The sequence below is a fragment of the Trachurus trachurus genome (assembly GCF_905171665.1).
Source record: "Trachurus trachurus genome assembly, chromosome: 6".
Classification (NCBI taxonomy): Eukaryota; Metazoa; Chordata; class Actinopteri; order Carangiformes; family Carangidae; genus Trachurus; species Trachurus trachurus.
Window position 1 is genome coordinate 19,566,011 of NC_139897.1, and position 23,588 is coordinate 19,589,598.

At 41.8% G+C, this 23,588-nt stretch overlaps 2 protein-coding genes across 3 annotated transcripts; one reads left to right on the top strand and one right to left on the bottom strand.

Annotated features, from left to right (window-relative positions):
- Positions 1–1,863: 1,863 nt before the first annotated feature.
- Positions 1,864–15,911, bottom strand: tmem86a (transmembrane protein 86A). 2 transcript variants are annotated; one of them, XM_083973643.1, is made up of 4 exons: positions 15,868–15,911; positions 14,358–14,642; positions 7,731–7,995; positions 1,864–6,774 (listed from the first exon to the last, which is right to left on the bottom strand). In XM_083973643.1, exons 2-4 carry the CDS (start codon positions 14,376–14,378, stop codon positions 6,347–6,349), a joined length of 714 nt encoding a protein of 237 aa, XP_083829769.1. In that variant the 5' UTR covers positions 14,379–14,642; positions 15,868–15,911; the 3' UTR covers positions 1,864–6,346. The 2 variants fall into 2 exon arrangements, with proteins under 2 accessions (XP_083829769.1, XP_083829770.1); XM_083973644.1 differs by lacking the exons at positions 14,358–14,642; positions 15,868–15,911 and adding an exon at positions 9,796–9,887.
- A 2,845-nt stretch (positions 15,912–18,756) lies between these two features.
- On the top strand, positions 18,757–23,577 carry spty2d1 (SPT2 chromatin protein domain containing 1). The gene is made up of 6 exons (XM_083973688.1): positions 18,757–19,271; positions 19,626–19,743; positions 19,843–21,447; positions 22,312–22,471; positions 22,565–22,642; positions 22,768–23,577. Exons 1-6 carry the CDS (start codon positions 19,209–19,211, stop codon positions 22,859–22,861), a joined length of 2,118 nt encoding a protein of 705 aa, XP_083829814.1. The 5' UTR covers positions 18,757–19,208; the 3' UTR covers positions 22,862–23,577.
- Positions 23,578–23,588: the final 11 nt, after the last annotated feature.

Genomic DNA, 23,588 nt, shown 5'->3' on the forward strand with positions numbered 1-23,588 from the left:
ACAGTCACATAGTCTCGGGGTGGTTTGCTGCCAGTTATGCATGTAGTTGAAACCTAAATCTCACTTCCCTACCGAGTGTCCCTGTGGTTTACTTTTCGAATCAGTTTTTTTTTCTATTGTAAAAACTAAAAATTGATCTCAAACAAAAGTAGGAATTCTTTCCAGCTTCTATAAGAAAGTTCAGACTTCATGTGACACATTTTTCTGTGTTTGTTCTGTAATCCAACACATTTTTTGATTTGAACTGAAACAATGAGGTTAAGGTACTGACTCTCAGCTTTAAGGGTATTATCATTCACATCAGAGGACCTGTGAAGACACTTTAATCCTCCTCCCAATTCTGGGTCAGGAATGTAATTAGTCATGTTGTAATAAACTGAAAGCCACCTTTAATATTTGGTTGTAAATAATCTGAGGTCTATGACCAAAGCGCATAGATGTCACAAGACACTAATTATGTCCCCTTCTAAGTTCTAACACTTTGCCAGGCCTACAGCTGTTTTACATCTCTGGCAGTTGGATTGAGTTGTTTAAGATAAGTGAGTTTTCCTAAAATTGGAAAACGATATGTATAACATAAAAAATATACTTTGAATGCAGATTTGAACCTTTGAGCTTGCAAATCCATCTTCACATTTTCACGTTCACCGAGACTGTTCATTTCAGATCCAATGTGTGGGAATAAAATAAAACGTTACCTAGTACTTTGTGACAGCACCTGCATGGGCTCTGCCTGAGTGCTCTCCTGCTTCTTGAGAGAGTGAGTGTGGTGTGGTGAGGAGCTGCCAAACAGACAAGAGAGGGGTGACAACCTCTCTCCATCCTGACGTCACCATGCTGGCTCCCAGGAACTCCATTTCTATGGAGCTACCAAAGGAACCAGCAGAGACGGGTTGCCAGGTTCAAATCAATTAAGCACCGAACATAAGGTCTACGGCAAAAACAGGCACTGAACCTACGTCATTGGTACGTTCCAGCTTCACTGCTCTGCACAGGCACAATAAGGTGGAAGCAGTTTGTCGTGAAAGCATGAATAGTCAATCTAGGTATTTGACCAAAACTTTACCTCTGCACCAAACAGGAACTGGAGGCTGCAGGATTTCATGTCAACCGAGGTAAACCTTACAGTTATTGTATGCAAATCTTTCCTGTACATAACACATTGAAGTATTTATCCTTGCTCTTACTTGTTTAATATTTATTTGGATTCAGTGACATTTTATAGGATTTAGAAGTGAGCCTGTCTTAAGGCCATTACAGAGACGCCGCATTTTCATAGAAGACTGGAGTTCTTTGATTGCAAGACCCTGGCTGAGAGTGAATGAAATGCACTGGGAGAGAACTGGCGCCATTCCTACAGGGATAAACTACAAGATGAAATGTTATGTGTGTCTGCTTAATAGGATGGGAGAAACAAAAAAAAGTAGACAACCAGACTAGCAAGAGGAAGATAAAAAAAAAAAAGGAAGAGTGACAGTCTGAATGAGTTTCCACAGGGTTAAAGGCTGTTGAAAGCACATTTTCCACCTCAGCCAGACAAAAGAGTGCAGCAGTTACTAGAACAGAGCTCTCTGTTGTCCTCCAGCCCGTTCTGCCTTAATGGCACTTTATCTGCTGAGGGCCAACAGATTCTGTAGAAACACAAAACACCAAACAGTTATAAATATCAGCTGACATTTTGAACGCGGTATCCTTTGATTCTAGGAAACACAGAAAACAAACAAAAAAGGACACAAAGGACATTATGTTGAAGTTGCATTGTAATTGCATTTATTTCTCCAATAGATATTCACATTCATAGCAGTTTCACTACAGCGAAGAAACTATTTAATCTCTACAGTCATGAAAGAAATAAATCACAAAGTGAAAATCAAGGACGACAAGGAAAATATATATCAGAGAATTTAAAAAATTGTTCATAAAATGAAGTCAAATGATGCATTGTAATGGGACTTCAATATATATTAAAAAAAAAAAAAAGAATCAGAAAAGTACTCAATGGAAAACAAACCCATCTTTTCTCACTCTGACAGGCAAAAAAAAAAACATCTCAGGCAGTTTTTCTGAAAACAAAATGATAACACTTTTTAAGAGGTTTGTAACACTTCAAGAGCAATTAATGCTCTTCAAATAAAACTGCTGATTCTCTCACACCTACATGCACCACTTCTTCGTGCTTAATCCCTCAACATCAAAACTTTCTTTTTAATCGTTCAAAGAAAGCAAGACTAAAGGAAATATGAAGATATACTTTAAAGAATACAGTACAGAACAATCCTTTTGTTTTAGACACTATAGCTGCTAGATTTAATGAGAGATTGACTGGCCTTTCTCTGGGTTCAGGAAAGTGCAGCACACAGTAGATTCAAGTTAATAAGCTCGTATGATGGTGGAGAACTGTCAGTTGTGGTAATAACAACACCTGGCTGTGTAATGTGCACTTTTCCATCACCGTAAATAAGTGTCGATGTGAAGGATTCGTTTCGGCCTACTTGTCATGCATCAACAAAGATCTATAAACTTTACAGCTTTTATGTTTTGGATGTCACCAGCAGCATGATAATGGGTACAGCACATTAAACAGCAAAAGGCTTCAAATCAAAGATGGAAAAGAGCAAGAAACTACAGCAAAAAAAACATAAATAAATAAAAGAAAAAGAGTGAAATCTTGAAATCAAAGGAAAGTGCCAACCTCCACAGAGGACCAAACCACGGGCCCTTCTCCCTGCTACAACAGTAACTGCTTCCAGCTCGTTACTCACAGTGCAGGCCACACCATACCAGCCTCCCACGGCTCTCTCAGGTCCCTTTTGTCTGCATGCACAAAGCTCAGAACAACAGGGCTGTTGACAGGCGGAGGTAAAGTGATGCGCCTGCTGGCCTGCCATCTGTAGGGGGACAGGACGGCAGCTAACGGAAGGGGAGTCTTCCCCCGCTGTGTCACATTTCACCTCCTCACCTCATTCCCGCTACAGTATCACTCAACAATAACCTCCTTTCCTAAGTGGAAGGGCCAAAAACCCTCCAGCACCTGTCTCCTGCAAAACACAAGCTTGTTTGATACGTGAGACCAATCTAATGCTGACAACTTCCACTCAGTCAAATTAGTTCAGTTTTCTGTTATACTCTTGACCTGAGGGGTGGAGAAAAGGGTGAATATTTAAAACAAAATCCACCACATAACTGATTTACAGGGTATCGCTGATCTCTCGTTCTCAGAAAAGCAACTTCGCTTTACAAAGTCATGATGGAAATTTTCCAAAGTGTGGGTTTGCCAGCAAAAATAATCTCCCGAATACTTCGAAGTAAAGCCTGTCTTTTGGCGAGTAGCCACCGGACCACAGGAACTAAAGTCAAAAGGCTTTATGTGGCAGAGGACAACAAAAGAAGTGCTTACATAAATTGCCCACATAGTTGGGATGACTAAAACAGCTTGACTCAATCTCGTCATCCCCCTCGCGGTTTTACTTTAGGCTCATGTTAACTAGCATCTCTCCTTGTACTCCACTAAACCCTGATTTAAGACACAACGAACAGACAAACGTGCATCTGCTATAGTCAGCCTCTCTGGACGTCCGTCAGCAGCACATGGGCTTAAATGAACTGTATATTAACATGTTTCTGCCGGTGAGGTGGAGGAAGATGAGAAGAGGGAGTGCAGGACTTTGCAGACTGATGAACCACTTCCTACTGACAAAGCAGAAATATTGACCTGACGTGGATGCGATGCTGACAGGCCGAAAGGAGATTGAGGAACTATGTGGCAAAGCAGCAGTCAAGAATAACCCCTTGGTCTGACAGTCTTTCCTGGTCAAGCTCGCTGTTTGAGGAAAAAAAACAAAAAGAACAACTTGATGCGTGTCAACACAATTGTCTGCCTGCAGATCTGTCATGGTGGCTGATGTGAGTGTGTGTGTGTGGTTTTTTTTTGTGCGTATGTGGGTGTGATACTGACAGCTCCAGAGGTCAATGACCAGCAGAAGGAACCCATAACATGGGTCTGTTTCTTTTTCATGCCCCATATGTTTTATACACAACACAGTATAACATGTATGGGTGTGGTTTGAACAACAGAACCTGTCCCTTTGATATTCTTTGTTAGTGAGCAATACTCTCAGTTTCTATTATATTGATTTTCTTTCCAATATATGAACTGTTAGTGGTATTAATCGGAAAGTAACACATACTGCATGTGTGAATACACAGTCGATTCAGCTGTGGCAATGCTCACTGTTCAGGTGAAAAGGAACACTAATAAATATCTTGCAATTTGAATCCATCCCATCAAAATTCAAAGTGGATGACAACATTGAAGTAATCAGGAGCTATAAAACAGGTGAAGATGTGATGGGTATATGAGGACAGGTTTAAGAGTCATGAGAGAATACATTTAAGATATCCAGTAGTGCGTCTACTCCATATAAAGTAAGATGGTTCACAGCATTCCTGGCCTTAAGTTGGTTTTGACTGGTCATGAGTACACACAGATGTTCACTCAACACCTCAGACAAAGGCGGCACACACAGACTTTCTCACATGCACACTCACAACATGCATGTACAACCTGAAAGAGTTATAGAATACCTCTTAAATATTCAGTAAGACACTTCAGACTAACATTAAATGTTTGCAAATGCAAATGAAAGGTTAGAGGGGATGTATGTGTGATAGATAAAAGAGGAAAATATCCGTCAGTCCGTTGGGGATCACCTGAGGTGGGTTCAGCAGGATTAAAGATGATAGAGGTTTCCTGTGAGATGGAATTATTGGGAATAACGGGAGAACTATTCCCTCACAGGAGAAGCCAGATCCCCACATACCGCTCTTTTCCTTTTAGCCAAGCTTCTCTGGGGAAAAGTGTATGCTCACATGCATGTTTGTGTGTTTGTGTGTGTCAGTATGATTGAGTGAATGCCCTCTGAGGACAAGACACACACACACATAAGCCGATAAACAAAAAGATTCAAGCCAGTAACATAGCCCTTCGTTTTAGTCTCCATAACATGGTCCCAGGCCAATGACAACATGGGTCAGCTGATCCAGTCCAGCAGTGAGAACCCCGTGAACTTTTCCTAATAACCGAACCAGCAGGAGCTGGAGGTGTCATGTGTGTGAACACGTCGACATTTGCACCAGCGTTTCTCTGAAGAAACTGCTGGCAAACAAAGAGGTTGCCAGCGGTTCACACGGAAAGGAGAAGCAGGTGCCCTATACAGTATGTGACAGAGTGTTCAGTGGCTGGCTACGGATGCAGTGTTTACTGTGTTCCTCTTGACAGCGGGACAGTGGCAATAAAATCTCAGCAGGAAGAACTGAGCTTCAACAAACAACCTCCACCTCCTTTAACTCCCACTGAAGCTACAATACGCAGTGTCTGCTGCTTTTTCACACAACAACCCTGCCTTCGCACCTCATTGCCTTATTTTTGTCTTGTCGGTCTTCCACTGCACATCTAGTAATTCAAGGACGTCTTAATACCAAAACAAATCATCCAGAGAGACTGGGTGTGGATTTTGTTACAAATGTTAAATAGCGGAGTGAACAAAGGCAGTGTGGTTGTTGTTAATGAAATGAAAGGGACTGCAGATAATAAAACAGGTGTGGGATATGCTCCCGACTTTAGGAATAGCACCCTTAATTCAGGGAAATACAGAACAACAGAGACCAAACAACGGGTGAGACGGTAAGAGAGAGAAAGAATAAATCCCTTTTGAACAAGGTCTCAGGCAACAAAACAAACAACAAAAACAAGATGTAAATTATTATTGGACCACATAAAGTTGATGTGTGTGACTGTGTGTGATGAGGGGACTGTGTGGAAAACGAGGTAAGAATGTTAATCACACACATACACACACACACATACACAAACCCGCGCACACTCACACATGCACACACATACACACACGCCTTGAAAGTTCCCAGTGACATGCTCCCCTTAAATTAAAACATAAGAGTTAAAAGAAAAGTAATATTCTCTATATAGAGGGTTAATATTACTACTCTTATCTCCATGGTAACTAGGTTGAGAGACATCCACTCTAGGATCAGAGGAAGCAGGTAGGATTGTTGTTGTTGGGAGAGGCTGAAGATAATACTACCCTGCTATCTTCATGGTGAGGAGACAGGTGTGAGACTACCATACTAGTGGGTGACAGCCATGTGAAGGCTGTAGAGGACCAGTCGCCATGATAATGACAGTGTGGGAGCGCCACACCGCAGATGAGGACTGAGGGTTGTGGGGATCCGGCAGTGAGATGTGTCCATGATCACTCAGGGCAGGATGGGGATTGGCTGCCACCTTATTTCCAGCCTGGCGGCCAGTCGCTGCAGGGGCCTCGGTACCTCATGTTCTCTTCCTGGCCACCTCCACGTCCTGGCACTCGACGGCCGACAGCGCTATCAACATCTGGGCGGCGTAGTAGGTGGCCATGATGATGGCGCGCGAATGGGGCACGGGGAAGCAGAACTTGTTGACGGCGATGGTGAGGTCAGAGACCATGAAGAGCACGGCGCCCAGGCAGGCGGACAGCTTGGTCCAGGTCCACAGGTCGTTGGTCAGCTGCAGGCCGGCGATGGCCCTCCAGCCCATGAAGCCGATCAGGGCGATGTAGACGGCCACCAGGTAGGTGAAGGGGCCGGACAGGTAGGGGTACAGGAGCAAGTAGCTCACAGAGGACACAGCAGTGATCACCAGGCCAGCACGAACGTTAGTGGGTTTCATCCCAAAGGCAGATGAGTAGAGGATGTGGGTGATGGCAAACATCAGAAGGCCTGGAAGACATTATATAATTCATTTAAATCTACATACAGTCATACAAAGTAGTGTCCTATTGTTCTACCACATGAGTCTTACACTAAAATCATTTTGTAAAAGACTCTGGTCTGGAAGCACAGTGATACTACAGCACAAAGTTGCAGCACATCCGTATAATAATAATAATAATAATAATAATAATAATAATAATAATAATAATAAATGTAACTATAAAGCGTTTTACATCAAAGTGTTGTACAAGCTGATGAAAAGAAACCAAAAAAATATTTTTTAAAAACTGCAAGCAGTTCACAAGCAGAAGCGTACACCATACCAAAAACACAACACACACTTAAAACAGGACATTACTGATGAAAACCGAAGACTGATATACAACAGTAAATAAATGGGTATTAAACTTTGCTTTAAAAATCTCAATCAAACAAGCCTGCCTGATGTCTAATGGGGGGTTGTTCCACAGTGTCGGTGCCCAGTACGATGAAACAGCTACATTAGCAGTCATTTCATGAAACAACTTCTTAAGAAGCAAATGTTTTTCTTTTGATAAGCGCCTGGGTTATTTGGAAGTGAAAATGGAAATATGGATTCCTAAAACCCCAGTCTTTTGCTATTTCACAGGAAACTGTGTTTCAAATAACAGATACAGGAAGTTAAACCAGGCGTTACTTCAATAAATCATGATTTAAATTTATTTCTCTTTTTTTAAATGTCCATTTAAAATAGAGAGTTTGGGTGATAGGTCTGCTGCCTGCCTTGTTTTCCAAATAGGTATAGCCAACCTGTTTAAAACCTGTTTGATTACCTAACGGCCTCGTTGTGTGTTTGTATTGTGATGTCCAGATACTATAATGCGCAAATATACAAAAATAAGGCTTGAATAAGAGTTGAAATACACCAGGATCACCCCACTAATTCACAGCTAAGCTACTTGGTGTGTACTGTTTCTCCTCACCGTGGACGAAGTAGCCCTGCTCCTGCCAGATGAGAAAGGCGTCACCGAGGGCCGAAAAGATGAGGCCAGCCAAGATCTTGCGGGCATTGGAGTGAGCGCCCAGGAAGCTGAATCCGTGTGCCAGTAAAAAGACCCACAGGCAGAAGATGGGCAGACATTTGATCAGGGCGCTGAACCAGGATGGGCTGGAGGTGGGCAACCACAGGACAAAATATACACATGTTGCCTTGAAGAATGGCACCAGTTTAGGGCCTTCACTCTTGACCTGAAAGCAGATTAAATATTTAAATTATCAGCTGAGTCATGATGAGTTGCACCGACAAGAGGTTATTTTAATATATCAGTGTATTGAATCGGAACAAGGTGATGATATTATTATCGAACTAGAACCAAATTTATTAAAGGGCTTTAATCTCGAGGCAAAATCCATGACATGTGTCACAGGAAGCAGCAGCCTCCTAACAGTCAGCGCTTTGTGTTTCTGAAGTGCAGTATGAGAGCAATAAAGTTCAAGTAGTTCTCCTTTTTTGGTTTGATAGCTTTGGTTAGGACTAGAATAATCTTCACGCTTGCTTGGTGTGGTCACTAGTTTACGTCAGTATGCCAGACATGCACGTGTTTTGTGGCTGAAGTAGAAAGGGTAATGCACAAACTCAGTTCCTTTGACTTCCAGTAACCTTTCCTTTTCTTCTTTTCTTTTCTGACCCTCTCCACCATCCTGTTTTTCTTTCTCCCCTCCTCCCCCGCTACACCTCCTTCTCTTTAATCCGTGTAGCATATTCAAATCATCTCGTCCACCCAACTGTGATACAAGAGAGATTTCTTACTATCAAAATAACAGGTTTACAAAAAAATACGTTTCACAACACCTCCTGAAGGATCCTCCACCTATGTTTCTGGGAATCTCTCTCTAGGTTTACTTCAGAGGTCCTTTGGGATTAAAGAGGGACAAGGAAGGAGACGGCTGAGTTGGAAGGGAGGAGAACTGAGTGAGGGTTCACGAGAGCTGAGATCACTGGAGGAGAGATGAGGAGGATACAAGTAATGCAGGGAGGGGAAGACGAGGAGCAGGCTATAGTGCAACAGGGTAAGGCAGTGTTTTTCAACCTTGGGGTCAGGACCTCACGTGGGGTCGCCAGAAATGTCTATAAAAAAAAAAAGACTAATAAAAATATATTTTTTAAACTAATTATTATTCTTTTTAAAATTGTGATTAAAAACACCACAGGCAATCTTAAACAACTGTATTCTATACTTTCACTTTCTCTAATATAAATCGAGTTCAAATAAAATGCAACATATAAAATCTGAGCTGGTGCATCTTGATTGACGCAGGTCGCCAGAAATTTGTGATGTCAAAATGGGGTCACGAGCCAAAAAAGGTTGGGAACCACTGAGGTAAGGGTTGAAAAGACTGGGCAAGAAGAGCTGCTATTTGGTGTCAACTCTTCGTCAAATCATAATCATAGTAAAATCATATAAGAACGATCTAATTGCAAGTAAGCAGGGCAGAAGAAAGGAAGCAGGAGGATGCATGGGGAAGTCAGGCTTTAGTGGAGGGTGGGGGGGGGGGGGGGGGGGCATTGGGCGACATGGGGCATTCACATGACAGTCGAATTTAGGAGTGGACAAGTGAGTACGGGAGAGAGGGGAGAGGTGAGAAAGAGAGGAGGAGGGAGAAAGCGAGGGGTCATTCTAGTTCATATGGTTTATGTTCTAAGAGTGGGTGGGGGGAATGGGGGGATGGGGCGGGGGGTGGTCCTTGATTGCGCAACTGCTCAATAAAATAGCAGGCCAAATTACAGTACACTACAGGATCATGCACAGTGTGTGCGTGATCTCAAACCTGCTCTGATTTACTCGATATGACTAACGCACACAGCAGGAAAACAATGGGGGTTTCACACAGAATGTCAGACTGGTGTTGAGACAGAAAAAGACACAAGTCGAAGTGACTGAAGCAAAATGTGGCCACGAGTCGGCCATTACTGAACCGTCAGGATGCTACAAAGTTCATTTGTATGTTTCTCTTAAGCATGTTAGACTTCTGTTACGCACTTCTTACCATTGTTTGAAGTCTCTACTGAGAAGCCACAGCATTGCTGTCTTCACCCCTGAATCACACTGACGGAGGTCTACAGGACTGTATTAGTCAGATCTTAATTACAGTGTTATTAGATCTGACTTCCTGTAGGTATGTAGGTCTGGACAAGAACGCAGACACCCAGTTGGTCTAAGAGCCTTCCAGTCAGTCCCACGTCCCACTGTGGGTTTGTTACATGTTCAGAAACAAAAAGATTACATTTCATTTTCAACTATCCTCCCGAACGGAGGAATGTCTTTCCCAGGTTTCAGTTAAAGTTTTTTTTTATGTTTTTTTTAACAGTTTTCACTTACTTTTCACAGTTGATAAGAAAAATGATAGTGAAAATACAAATGTTACTATGTGTTTATATATTATAAAGCACTTTAAGATGGGACCTTTACATAAAAAGTGCTACACAACAGAAGGTGTCATCTCTTCCTTGTTGAACTGGGAATTTCAGTCTTATTTCCTGTAATGTTAGACTATCCAAATAAAAGTGGCAGAACAAGACAAACAACAGGTTTGCCACCATCACTTGAGCCCGCTGTCTGATCAGCCAGGACTGACGTATGCATCAAAATAAGCTGGTATAATGCTGCTGTTTTTACTTATACTCAGCAAAGAAGCTTTTGTCTCTTGCTGATCTAAGTAGCACATAAGGAATTTTTCCACTCAGGCGAAACTAACACTGTGTATAATGTGAACTGCACTCGAGTCTTCTACTTGATGTACTTTTCTGAGACAAATGCAGACATACAGACAAAAAAAAGAAAGCAGATGTTATGCCAAAAATGTGTGAGTGGTGTAATTAAGGCCAAATGGGTGGCAGCTCCCAGATGAGCCAATATCAAACTAGTACTAGTGGTTTCACATTTCTGTTCTATCAGGATTCAAGTACAATCCTTGTTGTTTAATAAAAAGCAGCATGAGAACACTTAGCCCAAGATCTGTAGGCCTGTTTTGCTAACCCTCCACCTGGCCATGTGCATTTGTTTACAACGAAGCCTCGAAAAATCAATACATGGAGCGATGGGTAACGTTATGTAACATATACGATGTTACGAAGTGTATGTTTGTGTAGTCTTAATTGTCAAAAACAAAAGACTGCGGGTTACAGAGCATGTTTGTGTCGCGGTGCACAGAGACAAGAGCTGGGACACTGGGGCGACGGCCAGGTACTACAGTCAAGTCACACTAACAAGTCATATAGTTAACTAGAGTAAAGTTAGGGCAATTAGGGTAAAAATGTAGCATAGCCACGGGAAAAATCCTGCATAGTTTCTCTTTAATGGTTCATGATCGTGAGCAACTTGATAATTATCTGTGGTGGGGGAAAAAACACTCAAAAGGAGGTATAGAGGGTGATTACATGGATTTCAGAGAGGAAGGTGGGAGGAAGTCAAGAGATTCCCACAACCTTTTGTCCCATTCATGTGGTGCTGTAGACATACTTTGCAGTTTCCCTTCCCATTGTTTTTCATGTAAACTTATTGCATCTACACAATAAAGATCAGGGTCACTAGGAGAGAGGCAGAGAGGCTGAAACAACACGGAGAAACGCTTACGCAACAAAGCATACAGAAAAGCTACCCTTTCAAATCTTCCAAGAAATGTTTACTTCACTGCACCATCACCTGAAATGAAATCTCCAGCAGTGCTAAAATTACCAGCAGCCCATGTGGTTCAATTCAATGATAAAAAATAAAATTGTCATATTATCTGGTGTCAGAATATTACTATTTTCATAATAATAACCAGCCTTACTGCTGTAATATTGGTGTGATTGTTCTCTAATACATGGTTTCTTGGCCCATTAAACTAAAAAGTGATTGCATTAAATGTTTCCATCAAGAGAGTGTAATTGCCTGCTAAAATTCATGAACAGCTCTCTTCAGTGGTTTTATTTCTCTGAGGCTCGATCCAGCTCTTCCATCCACTGTCTCATATCCAAATGAGATTGCCGTTCTCTTGCAAGACGGCATTGTCTCAGCTGTATCCTACTCATCAGTTTGTCTGCATAGACACTGGGGAGGGCGTTTGTTCGCAGCAGCTTTTAGCCCTGTGTGACAGTCGGCTGTCTCCTGCAATAAAGTACAGAACATACTGCCTCATTTGGGAAGCAAATGAAATGAATCATTGTGTTATCTTCTAGCTGTCTCGGTGATCAGATTATAAATAGAGGTTGTTTGCAAAGGTGTTGTAGCCTACACAGCTGACTGACTGTAAACACCTGCCTCTGTCCCAAGTTAAAGAATAATATGGTTAATGATTGATGGTATAATGGTCACTAACAAGCTGAACAGGACCAAATGACCCCCTTCAGTTATTTTGAAGCACAAGGATGCAGTGTTTTGTTAGCTGTGTTAAACTACAAATAGCCTACATCCACTTCATAAGTGATCTGAAATCTCTTTAAAATGTTAGCTATCTTTCATTGGGAGAAAATGTAGTAAGAGTGAGGAACAGATGTCTGCTAATGTCCAACTTTTTCCAACTATCAGGCCTTGTCTTGTAACTGCAGTCCAGGAAGGAACAAGCAGAAGTTAGCCACTCATGCTTTTGTAGCAGCCATGAACCAACAACAAAGCACTGCAATAAAGCATTGAATAACATCCAGTCAGAATGAAATCTATTCAACCATTCAGGGTCATATGCGAACTGAGTGTCAGAAACATGATACAGGGAAACATATTAAAGCTGTAAAGACCTCTTGTGTCCTTAATTTGGCACAGGGGAGCTGTAACATAAGTATGGTGCTGGCAGGGACAGCTGGCATGTGAGTCAGATGACAATGTTATTTCTATGTAGCATCACACAGACACACAACTCTGTTTTTCTTCCATCTTACAGCTGCTTTAGCCTCAAGGATAAGTTGAGGTCAGCTGCACACAAGCAATACAGTACAGCACAGTAGACTGAATGCAGTCATTTTGCAACATGATCTATGCTCTGATGTACTGTATATAAATGCTGAAAGAGAGCAACAGAAACATTAGGGGACAACGGGCAATTGTCAAGTCTCCATATGAATAAGGACAGGATGTGCTGATCTGACACTGAGGTGCTATTTCGATATCATCTGTTAAGGACAAAAGTTATTCAATTCCCTTAAGAGCACGGCAGTCTGTCCACCAGATGGCACAGTGTGGCAGAACCAACCTTTAGAGTTGGAAATAATAAAAAACAATGCAGCTGCATTTTATGGAAATGTAATAATGGCTTTACAGCAGGATAATGAATCTATTTTTATCTCAAAGTGTGGACCATCCTGCATCCATTTGTCCACTTATTACAACGCAGCTATGTAAATTTAACCCCCAAAAATAATAAAGTATTCAAATGCATACAATAAGGAAAAGACAATGATGATGCATCTTGTGTTTTAGTGACGGTTAGTGTGGTGTTTCTGCAGTGATGACTTGTAGGCTACATACCTTTACTCCAATTTACTAAAGTCAGGCAACCCACAGGACATGCACAGCATCTTCGTTGCTAAGGTAACCAGTCTGTGTGGCAAGCATTTCTACACACAGGCTCCTCTCAACACAGTCACAAATGTCTCACATCATTATTTACTACTACAGGCCAGGTTACACACCACATCACACCACACCATCCTTCCTGGCCCCTGCAAATGGGGTTAAAATGTCATAGCAACTCTGTCAAAGTAAGAGGATGCAAGGACTGGTTTTAATTATTCATGACGCTGCTGTGTGTGTGTGTGTTTTTTTTTTTTAATGTTATGCAGTTTCCTGCAGTGGCATTTTAGTCAATTATAGAGCTCATGTATGGGCCAAACAATAGAGTCTATGTAAGGCACAGCGGCTGCAAAGGAGTTGAAAAGCAAGCCAGCCACAGCCAGAGCTCTGGTCGGCGCATGCGTTACTGGAGGGTACAGGAAAGAAAGAAAAAAAAAACCACACAAAAAAGGTCGTCACATGACAGGTTTTCTTTTTTGTCAGGGGCTGCGCTTTAGAAATCTGTGGAAACATCTTTCTGTTCGTAGAATATCGACATGTAAGAGCGTGAAGAGTCACGGCTAAAACGTGCCGACATATCACGGAAACAGCAACACTGAGCATAAAAGTTCCTGCTTAGTGCCCCCCCATCTCCCTCTCTCACACACACACACATACACACGCACACACACATTGCCACTATCACACACAGACAGAAAGACACAACGGCGTGGGTGTCCAAGGGCACCTGGCTGGACATTTTCAATTGAACAAACAGACAGTCTTAGTTCCTGATATAATAAATGATCAGCTAAAGGAGCATGCGCTGGCCCTCGGAGAAAAAAGTATGACCTGCTATAAGCTATAAATAATGACGACAAAAAAACATAAACCGCTGAATTAGCAACTCGAGGCTCTCGATGCTGAACATATAATGGCAGAAATATTCACAGGGATGGGTAATTTTATATTCGGAAGTGTTGTTATCATGTAGCTAAACTAGCAACCACTGTTATTGTTGTTGTAATGTGTTAAAAATATAGACATAGGCATATTAAACGCTGTCTTTAAGCTGATACTCACCACTGTTACCGGAGAAACCATGTCTCCCTCGTTGGTGTAGGTGTCGCTGAAGACGGATATATAAACTATATTCGGTTTAGGTCCTCTTTAGGTCTAATCTTCTGATAGAGGGATGCCGATTGTTTTTGTCTTCTCTCCGGTGGGCGGGCAGACCGTCCAGTAGGAGGCGAGAGGACAGCCATGGCGTGGGCGGGGCTTACGCTTTGGACCAATAGGAGCAGAGAGTGGTCGTGGTAGGGGGCGGGTCAAGACAAAAGGGACGCCCGGATAGGAGGAGTCCGCCAGCTGTTTACATATCAGAGCAGATGGCCTTTATTTACATTTTACAGAGATGGACTTCGTTAGCAACATTTGTGCCGAGCCTATATTTTGATTGTGCAACAACAGCCCTGTGTCAGTGGGTCAGACCGGGCACTAGAAATCAACCAGGAAATCTAACAAACATCCATTATTATGTTTATACATGTTGCTCTATAGAATGAGAGCTATTATCAGGCTCATACAAAATGTGGATCTTCTGTCTGATTTTCTCTTTTCTCTTAGTTTTTACTCATCCGCACCAGTGTTTTGGATATAAGAGCTCTCCACTCTCCACTCGGCCTTTTGACATCAAGAGGCAACATAGGCTACAAATAGGCCACAGCACTCTTGACCCTCATGAAAGGCTCATAGATACACTGAACCTAACTGAAGTGAATCGCCTAATTTTGTGTCAATATAAGAATTTAATATGGTAGGTATAAGCTTACGTAGAGTTTTGTTTTGAAATTTGCATTTGATGTTTTGTTTTTCTGTAAGTTCAAACTAGATTTGCCCATTAGTTAAGAGACCATTAGTTATCAAGTAGGACATTATAAAGCATAATGATATACACAGAGAAAGAGAGCAAGAGTGAGGTGGCTCAGCAGTTCTTGCGCTTTTGTTGATTTCTCTCTCATGATTGTGGTACACTAAGCCTACTTTATGTGTCTTTTATTATTATGTGTAATGTGACTATAATAATTTTGACTGGTTTTTGTAAACCAGACATTTTCTGTTGAGCCTTAAAAAAGGGAACCTGCCACTAGGCTGAAAAGTGCTGCTTCACTGCCCTCTTTGGTTGAAAGATTGAAATGTTTTCTGGTCACCTCTTTCGGGCCACACTTGCCTTAGACATCTGATAAAAGAGACACACACAGTAACCAAAAACATCAGCTAATAAGTCGATGTGGATTAAAAATGTAATTTGATGTTCATGTTCAGTTTTATATAGCTAGTCTATATATAAAACTCTCTATCTCTGAGACTGAGTAGGATGCATTGCCTTAAATGTGTATAAATTAAGCACTTTACTTATATTCCTCCATTTCATGTTACAGAGGCCACCAAACAGTTTGAGTGATGACCAAATAAACCTGATGCTTGGTATAAAATTCCTTTACTCAGTGTGAGTTACTTAGATTCTGGAACACACAGGTTCTAATTCTGAGCCCATGATTCTACAAACTGTCCACAAAATATTTCTCCTCACCACTTCTGCTGGGCAGAGAGAGTTGATACCTCCCACGATGACTGATGGCAGTCAGTTCACCACACTCTCAAACAGACCAATCTGAGATGTAAACGCTTTTTGGTTCAGACATGGAGAGTGGACACAGAAAAGAACAAAAGGTGAGGGTTTTGAATATATGTTTAGTTAAGTTGTTGTTTTAATTGCTGTGTGTGCACCCAGAAAACCTGTGTGCAACTACAACCTTGAGTTGCTATTACAAGACTTTGCTCTTGCCCAACTGCATATTTAAAACTGTGATTCTGTGTTTATTTCTCTCATTAATGTGGAATTACAGTCAATGGTGCCTCTTGTTTTTGTGTGATGATTTTTTAAAATTAATTACAATATTATAAATGTGTCATTTGATAATAATATGGTTATTGTGCTGAGAACGTCTACTCTGTATTAAATTGTGCTTTAAAAATTCATTTTTGTCATCATCCTAATCAGCAGCCTTTCGAGGCCCAGTGCCCTAGTCCAGTTTTCGGTTTGTGGCGTGCACCATTATCTCCACCCACAGCAGGCCAAGACAGCACAGACGTGGTGCAGGTTCACAGTGAAGAAGAACACCCTACGAGGACTCCCAAATCAGTTGTGGACCCTCTTCACAGAGCACTTCTCTCGGCGCAGGATGAGATCAAGAAACTGACAAATGAGAATGAGTGTCTGATGAGGGAGAACGTCAGGCTGACAACAACAAAGGAGCTCAGCACTCAAGAAGCTCTGGAGGACCGGACCAGTCTGTACACACAGGTCAAAACAGACAAGGAAAAAATGGAGGCCTGTATAAAGACGATGAAGGAGGACCTCGAAGCAGAAAGGGAACACAGGCAAGAGGAGAGAAGAAAACACCTTGAGGAGATAAGCAGTTTTAGGATGAAGCTGTTGGTTGCTCAGTCACACAACAAACTGGTGAAAAAGGAGGTGATGGAAACCCGAAAAGAAAAAGTGACAGCAAAGAGGGAAATCGCCTCTCTTAAAGAAAGTCTGTTCATTCAGAGAGAGGAGAACGCTGCCATTAAAGATCACTGGAGAGAGGTGATTAAGGAAAGAGAGGACTGTGCCAACAAACTAACAGAATCAGAGGAAAAGTGGCAGAGGAGAGTGGGCCAGCTGGTGGAGCAGATACAGGACAACAGTGCTGTCACCAGCGCAATCGACAAAGTAATAACCCTCATTAGGGGGCAGCAAAGTACCTTGACAGTGCTGAGGCAGAGACAATCAGAGCTCTGTCAAAATGAAAAGAGGTGGGAAAATAAATCTGATGCTTTGGGAGAGGGTTACAGGAAATCACTGGTTGAAAATGAGGAGCGCTGGCTGAAAGTAATGCAAGACATGGAAGGAAAGTACAAGCTGGAGAACATGTGGCTCCAAAAAGAAGAAGAGTGGAGGCAGAAGACAAGCGCACTGGAGGAGGAGATCAAGCGGCTGATCAAAGAGAGTGTCCAACCTCAGGTAAACTGTCTGTCTGTCCTTTTCACTTTAGATGTAAGTAACAGGGAGATATTTTAGGGACATTCATTTGTGTGTTTATAAGTTAAAGAACCATTTGATGTTTGGGGAGTACAGGCTATGTTATTCATTTTTTTTTTTTTTGTGTTTTCAGGCTATTACAAGTAAAAAGAAGAAACGAAAGCCATGGTGGAAGAGACGCTTAAAGTTAAGAAGGCGACAGCATAGAACTGGGTCTTTGGTGGAGGAAACAGCTTTGCTACCTCAACCCCAAGAAAACCAAAACAGCACTCAACAAGGAGAAATAAAAAGAAATTGAACAATAATTGAATCTGACATCCATATATGTCCCACACTTGAAACTCAAACATTTTGTCTCTACCTACATTTCTGAGATAGCCTACTTGTTATAGTACTTTTAGACAACTTTCTGAGAGTAGCCTAATGTTGTGCTTCATCATGTCTGAAGAGCTCATTTTGAACTTGTGGCCCATCAGTGGATAGCCTACTGATAAAGGACAAAGATAAAGGTGCGGTATAGAAGATGCTTTTAGGCCGTGTTTAAAATGTTTAAATTAAAAAAGAAAGAAAAGAAGAAGTTAATTTTTAAAAAATCTTTTAATGTGTGTTGTATTAAAAAGAAAAAGTATTAAGCTGTCAGAGGGATGATGAGTAGGCTATAACACAAGTAAAAGTCCGGGTGTCACTTTACATGGCATTTCTAGAATATTCTAATACGGTATGCACTAATAGCGACATCATGTGGTCTTCAAACGTTATAATAATTTTAGACGGATATTACGCAGTTAAAGAAACCATAGGACGATAGCGGAAGTTGTAGTGACCCATAAACCTGAAATCGGCTACATTTCAGCTATATTCAATAGTTTCGTATGAAACTTGCCTACCTCTAAATACGAATAGGCCTACCGGTACTTTATTAATCCCCAAAGCCTATCTATAAAGCCACAAAAACCGAATCCACGGATGAACAACCAGTTTTTTTTTTTAATCACAGTTTTACCAGTTTTCAAAACAATGTTCTTGACATCTTCCTATAAAAAAAATACTTTCACAAAAGCTATTTTTAAAGCACTTTACTTATTCCTCCATGTTACCCGTCGTCATTTTGTAAGTTGATGCAACTAGGTGCATTTGCGATTTTAAAACTGTAGCTAGGTGTCGTATCGTTTACTCAAAACTACTCAATAAAACATTTAGCCTACTTAAACGTCCGTCAATATATCACATAGGCTATTAAACGGGGAGATATATGATTCCCTGACAAATAATCCAGCCCTGACGTGTATAAAAGTAAAGTTTGACGTATCCGCTGACTCTTTGAGTTCTTACCAAGACGGAAGTTCACGACGGAGACTCCTCTCACTTCTTTACACTACTCTTTGGACCCTTTAATATTTCAGTCTTTCTTGCCTGTCTCTACCAACACCCGGCGTTTGTTATGGCTGAGTTTGTAGTTTTTCTTTTTCAATAGGCTTTAATTATTCAGCTATTCTGATGGACCTGGTCTTAGTGCGGTGTGTTACATCAGTACAAAGGGCAAGTTCGTCTTTCGGGCTTCTTGGTTGGCTGACGTTAGTAAACGTACGGTTAGCTAACTTCGTTAGCATGTGCTAACACAAGCTGTTAAAGTAAAGTAACGTGAACTCTTCAGGGATTCAGTTTTCTTTCGATGGACTGTATTTGATCAAGTGGCTTCGTCGTAGCTGTCTAAGTGCCATTTGATACAGCTAAAATCCTACGATAACTAATCTGGTTTGTAAGCTACAAGCTAACGGTGAGCTCTGCTCGGCTTTAGTTTTACTTGGTTCTCCTCAGACAGCTAGCATTCGTCAACAGCTGCCAAAATGATGGACTTTGATAATATATTGGACCTCGCCTCGCAAAACCAAGGCCTCAGCAGTGTACAGGTATGTTTGAGACTGACACTTGTATCGAACTCAGGCCAAACAGGAAAATGGAGATATGTGGACATCATTGTGAGCTCATATGCCAGCTCATCTAATACTGTGGATCTGATAATGTGGCTAGCTGCTAACTTCCACCCTTGACTCCTCACATGCTAAGACTAGGCTACTGTATGAAGCGGTTTATTAAGACTACTTAGCACATTTAACTCGTTCATCAGTGGGATGATGCTTAGGTTAATATACATTTTAGGTTATGTTTTATTTCCCTATAATAAAGGCCTTTTGAAGACTGAAAACCAAAGCAATATGTCTCCTGGTTCCATATTCAGTAATCAATGTCTTTCCCTCTTCAAGAATAAAAGATACAGTTTACAAGCTGGACCACCCAAAAAGGACCCGAGGTCGAAAGGTGTGAATCCTGCTGCTGTGAAGGCACTTCTGAAGAAGCAACAGGTTGACACCAAACAGAAAGGTAACTATGAGAAAATTAAGATGATGGAGACGGTCGTGATTTACTAGTTATTAACATACTGTGCAGAAATAATTCTTAATTGTTTACTTATTTTTCCAGAGATTCAACTGAAAAAAAAGAAGGAGGAACTTAATGCCAAGAGGGTTGAGCTGAAGTCTGACCGTAAAGCACGAGCCATGGCTTCGAGAACGAAGGACAATTTTAGAGGTTACAACGGCGTCCCAGTGGTAGAGGTTCCTAAGAAGAGGAGATCGAAACATGAGATGGAGGATGACAGATCAATGGATTCACGTGAATTTAGGAATAACTGTACTGACCCAGAGGACGACGAGGATAACTACGAGTATGAACCGACTGATTCAGAGCCAGAGCAGGAACCAGAGCCACTGAGACCATGGAAAACCTCAAGTGTGAGTGGAAGCAGTAGTGGTAGTAGTAGCAGCAAACCCCATTCTAAAAAATCCAGTGGGCCACCGAAGCCTGCCCCACCTCCAATGAATTTTGCAGATTTACTTAAATTGGCAGAGAAGAAACAGTTTGAGCCAGTTGATTTAAAACCCAAGGCAGCGAAAAAGGAAGGACGGCTCCGTACAGCTGACGAGATTAAGGAACAAGAGATGGAGCGTAAAGCGAAGAGGCCAGACAAAAGCAGAGACCCAAAGGCAGAGAGAGAAAGAGAAGGCAAGCCTCAATCTAACACTAGTTCCATAAGGAAAAGCACTGTTGAGAAGGAGCAGAAGAACTACAAGCCACAAAAGATTTCCTCAGAAAAACAAAGCCTGTCCAGTGGGCCAGGGAAGAGGCCACATAGTGAGAAAGGCCACCCTTCTTCCAAGCCCCAAGTTAGTGACAGAGAAAGAGAGAGGCCCAAGATGTCTGATAGAGACAGATCTAAGCCTAGTGTGTCTAGTTCATCTGGTGCCATAAGCAGTAAAGTTCCTTCAAAAGCCACATCTCAGGTTTCAGCCAAACACGGGGCCTCCAAGCCCTCATCTGGCCACAAGTCCAGCACCTCAAGTGACCTTAGCTACAAAAAGGAAAGCTCATCATTACAAGGAAGACCTTCAGGTGTTCCTGGGACCAGGCCTTCTAGTACAGCTGTCACAGGCCAAAGATCTCATCATGGGAGCTCCCAACAGAGCAAGTCCAGTCAGGTTAGCTCCTTAAAACAGGGCTCTGCAGTTGGAGCTCACAGGTCTGGAAAAGGAGAGCAGTTAAGACCTGGAATTAACCCTGCAGTAAAATCAACCGGTAATTCAGTGATGAGAAACTCAATGGGCGGCCCTCCTAGGGCAGGGGGCCAAGCTCAGCCCAGGCCTGGAGGCACACCCCAGGGAAAAACAGGTGGTTTTGCACAGGCCAGGCCTGGTGGGAGCGGTCACCCTGGTGGTTTCGGATCCCGACCTCCAGGCACTGGACCTGGTCGGCCTGGTGGTGGAGGACCTGGACCTGGTCGGCCTGGTGGTGGAGGACCAGGACCTGGCAGACCGACTGGTGGCATCGGATCAGGACCTGGAAGACCCACATGCACTGTGGTATCAGAAACCATCTCATCTAAAAATGTTGGTGGAGCCAGAGGAGTCCCTCCTCGGCCAGGCATGCAACAGAGACCTGGGATGCCTCCCAGACCAGGAATGCCACCCAGACCAGGGATGCCACACAGACCAGGGATGCCACCCAGACCTCTGATGAACAGACCACCAGGTAAGAACCAGAGGGACAATGATGGTCTGATTATCAAAGCAGTTGATGTATCTGTTGCTCTTAACTGTGGTAGTAACCTTTACTTCTACAGCACATTTCAATACACCACAACACGGTGCCAAAGTTCAGACAGATGCAGCTGCCGCCAAGGCTGAAACAAGTTGTACTGGGTCAAATTCAAATCAGTGCAGTAGGTGGGGCATTAGCTGCAGGTCATGACTTAAAAAGAGACTTTCTGATAAGAATAAGTCCTCTTCAGCTTGCAGGTTTGGCTAATGCTCTTAACCTAAGCAACAAAAAAGAGTGCATATGAAACTGAAACAGTTTCAGGGACTAAAGTCAAACTCTCTGTGGTCACTCAGCTGCAAAACAGCTCACCACATTTTTAATTTGAAGTAAAATGATATGAACTATATGACTCTATTATAGATTATTTGAGTATCAAATATTTCCATATAATTCATAGATTATACACATAGCAAAATTGACCAAGTATATTATATTATGACAAACAGCTGCAGACAGTTTGAAACAACAGTCAGTACTACAGGGCAGAGAGTTTGTTTGCCAAACTGAATGAAATGTGTCAGCAGCACACAGACATTACTCCTGGGTCAGAGAGCAGCGATCTGTCTAGCACAGATAAACAAAACATAATCTCTCTGTCGTTTTTTCTAGCAAGAAATTGACTTGTATCAGTTCAACAATTCTCAAAGGATCATTTTCATCATCTTGGAAGTTTTGTGATTCCTTTACTTTTGAAGCAAGACCCATACAGTTATGTTTATATTCTTCATGTTTAGCAAAAAAGCCAAGAGCCATTATCCTCCAAAGTAACGGTGAATTTCTGTATTTATTGCCCAGGTACAATGTTGCCCCCTATCACATCTGCCTACAAGAGGAGATATGAAGATGAGGAGGATGAGTTTGACTCAGAAATGGAAGATTTTATTGATGACGAAGGTGATGAGCCAGATGAAATTTCCAGGCACATTAAGGAAATATTTGGCTATGATAGAAACAGGTAAGTGTTGTGACATACTTATGTTATATAAGCCAGTTTTTGTCCAGTAAAACCTCTTCATCAAACAACTCCGTTTGCCTTCAACTTCCTTAGGTACAAGGATGAGAGTGACTATGCACTTAAATTCATGGAGAGCAGCTGGAAAGATGTGCAAAAAGAAGAGGCCAGGAGGTAAGATCATTAAAATGTGCCCAGAGTGAACGTCACAGTCTCCATATGTCCTGAAGGCAGAACTATTTAAATTATTTTATATAATGGTATGTAACTATGGTGTTTCTTGTTATTTGTTACTCTAGCTTGAAAATGGCTGTGCAAGAAGACCTGGAAGAAGAGAAGAGGGAGGAAGAGGAGCTGAAAAGAAAAAGTTGCAAGAGGAGAAAAAATAACTGAAACCCCCTGAATGAATGAGTGAGTGAATGGATGAATGAAAGATGCTCCCCCTTCTCTCTGTCTCCAGAAACATGGGGCAATTTGTCTGCCATCTAAAGACGCAAAGCCCAGTGACTGACCACCCTGGCCTCTTTTGCTTTTTTCCTGTATGTCTCGCTGTTCTGAGAAAAAAAAGCTTTGAATGGAGTGAGATGTGACATTGGCCCCAAGAGGAAAAAGAAGGAAGAACTGTAGTTGAAGACAAGATCACAGACGAAATATGCACAAATCATTCAGGCATTGAGTCGTTGGGGATATTGTGAAAACTTATTACATCTCCCTGTTATTTATTATCCCGACTGAGTGCAGGGTTTACATGGTCGGCTGTCCTAAGTTCTCAGAATATATATTAGCCTGCAAAGAGAGATATAAACATGAAAGTGTGAGTGTGTGATTTTTTTAAGACTAACAATGACATGCTATGTCATGTGCTGATACCATGCTATTTTTGAGCAGAAGATGTTGCATATTTTTCCAAGAAAACTTTGATTATAAAGTCAGTTGAATATGCAGAAAACATTGCCACTTGATGTGTTGTGTGTTTCTCTTCCAAAGGATGTTGCATAACGTTTTTTTTTAATCATCTAGTTTTATGTTAGCGATTTATCAGAAAATGACAATATTAGTAATATATACACATAAGTTACAAATGTTACTGTTGAAAAAAATGTTTGATTTTTGGTTCTCG